The sequence below is a fragment of the Asparagus officinalis genome, chromosome 9, assembly GCF_001876935.1.
Source record: "Asparagus officinalis chromosome 9, Aspof.V1, whole genome shotgun sequence".
Classification (NCBI taxonomy): Eukaryota; Viridiplantae; Streptophyta; class Magnoliopsida; order Asparagales; family Asparagaceae; genus Asparagus; species Asparagus officinalis.
This window is the reverse complement of record NC_033802.1, coordinates 43,600,725-43,609,183: the sequence shown is the minus strand read 5'-3', so window position 1 is coordinate 43,609,183 and position 8,459 is coordinate 43,600,725. Positions and strand designations below refer to the sequence as shown.

Genomic DNA, 8,459 nt, shown 5'->3' with positions numbered 1-8,459 from the left:
ACGAGATCGAGAATCTCTGCAGATCTCGCGCTCTTCAGGTGTACCGTCTCGATCCCACCAAATGGGGCGTCAATGTCCAGCCCTACTCCGGTAGCCCCGCTAACTTCGCGGCCTACACTGCGATCCTCAACCCTCATGATCGAATCATGGGGCTAGATCTCCCTTCGGGTGGTCATCTTACCCATGGTTACTATACCTCTGGAGGGAAGAAGATCTCGGCGACCTCGATCTACTTTGAGAGCTTGCCTTATAAGGTTAGCTCTTTGACGGGGTATATTGACTATGATAAGCTTGAGGAGAAGGCCATGGATTTTAGGCCTAAGCTTATTATTTGTGGTGGGAGTGCGTACCCAAGGGATTGGGATTATGCTAGGTTTCGTGCTGTGGCTGATAAGTGCGGGGCGATGCTGCTCTGTGACATGGCGCATATCAGTGGCCTTGTTGCTGCTCAGGTAATTCGCCTCGTATCTTATAGATCTTTAGATCTGGTATATCATTCATGATGGCATTATTAGATCTGGTTTTGGATCTTAGTTGATCTGTTATTGAATAGCTTAGCTCTGGTGTAAAGATTTATGATTCTGAATTTTGTATCTTCTGTTCATTGTGACAAATCTTAGTTTGACTGCATCTGATAAAACAAGCAACAATGCTGCCATATCTCTTGTTCTAGATCCCCGCATGTCCCTATGCTACCAAGTAGGTTCCTTGTTCTTTTAATGTGAAATTAAGACTAATGAACAAAATCAAGGGTTGAGCTTGATGTTCTTCTGTGTTCTGTTTAAATGAATTTGATGTTTTATAGTGTCTGATAGTGACATGTTCGATGTACTCTAACATCTTGAATGGGAGTATGAATTAGGCTTTCATTGATCAAATTTTCAAATCTCACTTTTAAAATTCAGTTCGCTTATATTAGACGGAAATAAGAGGAAAAAACAGAGTTTCTTTTTTTCCCCTTCAATGAAACAATTGAAATTACCCTAGAGGGGGGATGAATAGGGTATTTGCTAATCTAATCCGATTTAATGCCAATTTAAAACTTATTAACAATTATCCTAGCAATTTTGATATACAACGAATTATATGCAAGGATATGTAATTTAAAACAAAGGCTATATAAACATGAGACAATGACGATATAGAATGCAATAAACAATGAGCACAAATAAACGCCAAGGCAAACTCAAACACACAATATGATCACGGAGTTCGGTCACCCTTGACCTACGTCTTCGCTCCTCACTCACGAGGAGAATCTTCACTATCACAACCGGTTTTCAACGTTCACCGAAAACGTTTACACAATCGGTTTTCTAGCTCACCGAAAACTTTCACAACTCTTACAAATACAATCACACAATACACCATCTAAGTGTTGGCCAATCACGTGTTACCTTCCTCAAGTGCTCGGATTTACCACCTCTCCCTAGGCTTTACTACCGACGTCATTCCTCTTGAAATTGATCCCGTCTCTTACCAACCACTCCTCTCGGTGTCCTTGTGTATTACAATGTGATCTCACAATAAAAGTTCAAATACAAATGGTTCTCTAATACAAGATGAGAACTAAGTGTAAGCTCACTCAATCACACTTACAACCCAAATTATACAATATGTGAAAATACTCAAGCTCAATGGTTATGTGTGAAACAATAAATAAAATGTAACTAAATTTAAATCAATCTAGCACAAGTATATATATATATAGAGCAAAACTTATGTCAACTTAAGTGGACGTCCACTAAGTTTCTTAGTCATTGATGATCACTTGATTGAGCTATATTGTGGATAATCCGTTCCGTTAAACTTGATATACATATTCTAAAACCCCAACATACCAAATTTGGGGTGAACCCATCGTGGTTTGACCATTCATCCACTCGTATCAATTTTAACGGTTTCGAATGAATAGAACTTTTTTACATGACTCGACGGATGGTCAAACCACGACGGGTTCACCCTAAATTTGGTGTGTTGGGATTTTAGAATATGTAGATCAAGTTCAACGGAACGGATCGTCCATAATGTAGCTCAATCAAGTGATCATCAATGACTAAGAAACTTAGTGGACGTCCACTTAAGTTGACATATATATATATATATATATATATATATATATATATATATATATATATATATATATATATATATATATATATATATATATATATATCAAAATATGAATATGCTAGAAGATAAGTTTAGAAAAACTTCTCTAAGAATCAAGAGCGATGGAGATGAGAAATTGAAGCTCAAACAGTAGATGAAAAGATCTCCTCTTGTAAAACTCTCTTCACATAAACACTTGTAAAACAAACTTAAAATACCCTTAAACACTTGTAAAAATTTGTTTAAAACTTTTCTTGGTTCAGAAGTTTGAGGGTAAGGGGTATATATAGGTTCACAAAACAAATTCCAAAAATAAAAAAAAGACAAAAATAACAAAATCTGAAAACTAATCGTTACTGTGCAACGACCATATCATCAGTCGACTGATTACACAAGTCAGTCGACTGATGTCTGCATTGGTCGACTGATGCGTTATCAGTCGACTGAGCAGACGAAAACCACTATTTGCGCTTCACTTCATCACTCGACTGATCACTGTAGTGAGTCGACTGATAATGTGCACACAGCCTGTTATGAATAGTAAAAATCAATTTTAAACATTTTTTAAAATATCAAATAAATTCTAAAAAATATAAAACTTTAGAAAATATTTATAAACATGAATATAAACATGTTTCAAAAATAATTTTTTAAATTGCACTTCCCAAATGTGAAAATTCATCATTTTGCAAAATAGTCCAAAATATGAAATCTCAATAAACACATGATTTTGACAAAATGATTTCAAACAAGTTTTAAACTTCTTTTAAATGGATTAATAGACTTTATAAAAGATGTAAAATGATATAATTGAGTCTTTAATCCTTTCTTTTAAATGGATTAATAGACTTTATAAAAGATGTAAAATGATATAATTGAGTCTTTAATCCTTAAAACACATATTTTGCAAACTTGCAAAATTATAAAAGATGTAAAATGATATAATTGAGTCTTTAATCCTTAAAACACATATTTTGCAAACTTGCAAAATATGAAAACGATAAACATGATTTCATTGATATGAAATTGTTAAAGTTTGATTTTGTTAAAATCATTTCAAGCACATACAAACATGAAACAAATATGTGTGTATATATAATTATATCCATTTGTTTTATATTTATGTGGCTAAACTTGACAGCAATAAAAACAATGTGTGTATAAATTGAGCTCTAAGTATAAACACACAAAGTATAAACTACTAAACTAAATATACCCAAGATATTGATCTTCAATAAAGCTCGTCTTGGTAGCGGATGAAGCTTGATCTTGAATTTGACTTTGAATTGCAAATGACTTCATTCCGATATTCCACCAACCTCCATTGAATGTCATTGTTAAGACACAATCCAACCAACCTCCTCTATATATCGATGTTTGGCTAGAATACCTAATAAACAAATACAAACACTAGACAAACGATGTTAGGGATTGTTTGTATTTGTTAAGGCTCATGTCTAGATATCGATGTTTGTCCAGAGTATCTAATAAACAAATACAAACACTAGACAAACGATGTTAGGGATTGTTTGTAAATCATCAAAACAAGATTAGACCGTAGGCTCATAAACATGAGACTTAACAACAATCACTACTGTAGTTTCGTAATATAATCTTCTGGGTTATTTTCATTTGAGTTTTTAGTTTTTTCCTTTACCTCAACCGACACTAAAGTAAATCAAAATACTGCAACTGTTTGATTTTTCATTTCTATACTGATATTATATCACTTCAGCCTATTTGAAGTATGACGTGTGCATTAGGAGAAGCAAGATACACGCTAGATCCGATTAATCTATCTCTACACTGTAGTTACAACTTTTTTTTTTAACTCACATAAACACTTTTCCCACCTTTCCTCTTATTTAGGAAGCTGCAGATCCTTTCGAGTTCTGCGACATCGTCACAACCACAACCCACAAGAGTCTGCGAGGGCCAAGGGCCGGTATGATCTTCTACAGGAAGGGCCCCAAGCTCCCCAAGAAAGGCCAGCCAGAGGGTGCAGTCTATGATTTCGAAGACAAGATCAACTTTGCAGTGTTCCCATCCCTCCAGGGTGGACCCCACAACCACCAGATCGGTGCTCTTGCTGTGGCATTGAAGCAGGCTTCATCCCCTGGCTTCAAGGCCTATGCCAAGCAGGTGAGGGCCAATGCAGTCGCTGTTGGAAACTATCTGATGACCAAGGGATATAAGATCGTCACTGATGGAACTGAGAACCACCTTGTTCTTTGGGATCTCCGCCCCCTCGGCTTGACTGGTAATAAAGGAAACATTTTTATTTCTCTACTTGCGGACTTGATCTTTTGTCTTGTAGGTTATGGAACTTGTTGGGTGCTTATATTCAGCATATATTGATTGCGCTTGCAGGAAACAAGGTTGAGAAGGTCTGTGATCTGTGCAATATTACTGTGAACAAGAATGCTGTATTTGGAGATAGCAGTGCTTTAGCTCCAGGCGGTGTTCGTATTGGTAAGACTTAACCTTTTTCAGATTAGGATTCACAAAACTTCTTTGTATATACATGACATGGAATGAAGATAATAAAATCTCATGCTTGTTAGTTACATAATACATAACTTGGATACCCTTTTAGTATATATATATCTGAAAATGGGGCCCAATGCACTGTCAGTTTAAAGCTATTGGATAATCATGCACTTTAGGCATATTGTTAATTCGGTTCTGCTATAACTCTGCTAAGTTTAGGTGTGTGGAGTTGCTAAACTCTGAATCTTATTCTTTTTTTTAACTCGCAGGAACACCTGCCATGACCTCAAGGGGTTTAATTGAGAAGGACTTTGAACAGATTGCAGAATTCCTCCACCAGGCAGTTACCATCACCCTGAAAACCCAGGCGGAGTATGGGAAGCTTTTGAAGGACTTCAACAAGGGCTTGGTGAACAACAAGGAGATTGAAGACCTTAAGGCAGCTGTTGAGAAATTTGCGGGTTCTTTTGAAATGCCTGGCTTTCAAATGTCTGCCATGAAGTACAAGGATTAGGCCTTATCCAACGTCCGCGAGTCTTTTCTCTGCCTACATTTCAGCCTTTTTCTTGTCAGTTCGCTTATTATGTTTTCGTTTTCCCCCCTTTTTAGGTCTGATCTCTTTGTGCTTTACTTTTCTCTTTCTCACTTATTTATTACTTGGGTAATGCTGTTTCTGTGGAATGCTCGCGTACATCACATCCCTCTGCAATTGCTATTATGCGACCAATGTCCTTGTGCAAGCGTGCCTAATCATCTATGAAAAAGAGTCTTGGTATGCTTTTAAGTTGATGGAAGAATGTAGTTGCAGTTATATTCATCTAAACATTGAGTTATTTTGATGCCTGTGTTGGCTCTGCTGTGCTTGGGGTGTGCCAGACTGCCAGTTTACGTTGATGTTTGAAGGCGTCGATTCTTGCAAGACTGGCCGATAAGGTTTACTCAGAAACAATTTGAGATCTGAACGTTGGTAGGATATTTAGTTGTCAACGGAAAAGTAGGAGGGCGTTGGTCATCTCGATAGCTACAATGAAATGGTGGTAACAAGAGCATATACGTGTCATCATATGCATATTTAGCGGTGAATTAATAAACCAAACATTTTGGTTCATTTCCAAAAACAATAGCTAGTAATCAAACTAGTAAAATCATTCCTAATGGATATGATGGTTGATATGTTTATTTATAAAACATTTAACTATCAATTAACTTCCTGAAGGTTTAATGCACATGAGATTTTCACGCCATACAGCTCCTCGTTCAAGTCTTTCGAAGTAAATAGATTGCTGGATCTCAATCCTGATTATTCGTCGCCTCAACTCTTGAGAACAAATCTGTGATAAAAGAAGAGGAGAGGCTTAAGTTTTATCCCGCCAAATGCCTCATGTACAGTTCACGGAGGCAAAGTTGCTGTTCTCGGAGCTCCTCATATTTAGCGGTGCATAGTGCTTGTCAGAGTGATTGTGTCAACAAACACAAAGACATATTTGCCGCACCCAGCATCATAACGAGATTGTCATCACTAGGTAATATTGCTAATCAAGCAAGATTTAGTTGAAACATCATGTATTCATAAATTCACATTGATGGAGATATGACTAGCTTCTCTCGTCATCTTGATTTTGTCTAATAAGAAATCAGAATACTGCTCACAGTTTAATGACATCTATAATATGTATCACTCGAGGCACGAGAACTAAAGGTTCAAGACTATTTTGCTTAGTTGTGTCTTTAATTTACTTTAAACTAGTGTCTCGGTGCACGCGATGCATGCATAACACTAAATATGAGGAATATCATAGTTGCACTATCAAGAAATGAGTGGTTTGTTAGATTTTCTTTATCCTCCCCAAGTATGAGGGCATTTCAGTAATTTTTTCCAAGTACAAGGGCATTAGTAGGAGACCAATGAATTTTTTTTTCCACGGGGACCTGACGCGGAGCACTTTGCTAATGCCTTTTGGGAGAAATTGGATCATGCAAAGGTTGCACGATCTAAGAAAAGAGGATGATTTTTAGTCAGATTTCGACGAGCAACTTAGATGGATCATAACTTTTGATTCCCTCCATAGAATCGCTATTATTATAATTATAAGCTTTCGGAAAGCTCAGAAAGTGCTCTATAAGTCGAATATATTAGTTGTTCCAACCGAGTTTCGGTATCAAAGGAATTAGCCTTCAGGCTCAAACTACACATTGATGAGTTTTGGTTCAATTTAGTTTCTAGTTTTTATGGAAAGTTTTTTTATTTTAGGAAGTCTAATTGTTTTAGTAAAAATTATTTTAGTATTTTTGCTTTTTTAGCACCCTATATAAGAAGAATGTATTTGTGAACTCTTTAGATTAATTATTATTAACTTTAGAAGTTTTTTATTCCTAGGGTTTGTGGCGTTTTGCTCGTGCGAGAACGAGTGATTATCTCTTTTTGTTATGCTTTCGCTACATTAGTTGGTATCAAGAGACATGCTATTTCCTACTATGGCCACCAACGGTAGCGAAGTTAATCACTCTCCTCCTAATCTTGCGCAGCGAGTTGATGCCCGAGATCGACGTGTTGATGAAATCGTCACGCCGATGAGAAACTTGACGACTGCTATAAACAGAAGGAACCGAAATGAAGTCAATGGCGAGTATGATAATAAGTAGTTATCTCTTTGATTACTCGTCCAGTCTGTCCATCATTGGCAGTAGTACCTATTCTATAGTGAGTTCATACTTTCTACCGATCATGAGGCCCTCAAATACCTGAATAGTCAGAGTACCATGAATCACATGAACGGGCATTGGGTTTCTTTTCTACAGCAGTTTACATTTGTTTTGAAGCATAAATCGGGAAAGCTAAACAAAGTTGCTGATGCACTTAGCCGCCGTACCTCATTGTTAGTAACTATGAGTACTTTTATTGTTGGATTTGATTGCTTAAAAGATCTATATGTAGATGATGAGGATTTAGAATATCTTATGTTCAATCAATAGTTTTGTACTTGAAACAAGATGCATGGCGTTTAGAATCTTGAGATTGGCATTGCAAAGCTTGACAAAGAAGATGAATGCTTTCCAGAAGGTCCCTCATTAGATGCAAGATGAAAATAAATTCAAATGATAATAAATGATACCAAGCATATTCTAAATCTCCATGTTGAGAGAAAGTTCCCTTTTCAACAAGGCCATCAAGAATCATAGAAGTCGCATTGAACATCTTTAGCAAGCTCGAAATGACATCTAGATGAGAACCCTATCTGGTATACCTGACATTCTTTAAAGTCCCAACTTGATTAAGCCCTCTTCCCTACTCAACTTCATTATTTGCAATCAATGATGCAAGTTCAGTAGCTTGCGTTCCTTTTAGTTCATCATTGTGTTCGCTAAATGCACTAACAATATTGATAATGATTATCAAGTTAGAAAAAAATTGGTGAACACATGATACTTCAAGAGATGCTGCAACCAAAGTAAGTTGGAGGCGATGAGCTAAGCAATGAATATAATTGGCACTTAAAGCTTGTAAGTCATTCTTCAAAGTTAAAGCTAAAGCGTCTAGTACATGGACAAGCCCAAAAAATATACTCACATAAGAATCCATCTCTGTCCACAAATCTCAAAACAATAGCAACCTACTCTCTTTTAGACTCATCATGAGATTCATCATTAATATTATAAAAGATGTTGTGCGCAGCGAAAATTTCGGCAGCATCACCGGTGCGCAAGGTGCACAATAAGAGATTAGATCACAACAGAAATCCTGTTTCACAAAGGAAACAAGAACCGAAAGTAAAATAACTCAACAAAGTGAGATATCAGCTCTTCCTCTCATTAATTCTAGGACTGACTTGTTGAGGGAACCTACAAGCTATACAAAT

At 36.6% G+C, this 8,459-nt stretch overlaps 1 protein-coding gene across 1 annotated transcript in view; it reads left to right on the top strand.

The window, feature by feature from the left end:
• Window positions 1–5,413, top strand: part of LOC109823664 (serine hydroxymethyltransferase 4-like) — a 5,727-nt gene extending 314 nt beyond the window's left edge. The window contains 4 exon segments of the mRNA XM_020389983.1: window positions 1–452; window positions 3,982–4,372; window positions 4,483–4,584; window positions 4,872–5,413. The exon segment at window positions 1–452 is cut by the window's left edge and continues 14 nt beyond it. Of these exon segments, the coding sequence (XP_020245572.1) occupies window positions 1–452; window positions 3,982–4,372; window positions 4,483–4,584; window positions 4,872–5,116 (1,190 nt within the window). The 3' untranslated portion in view covers window positions 5,117–5,413.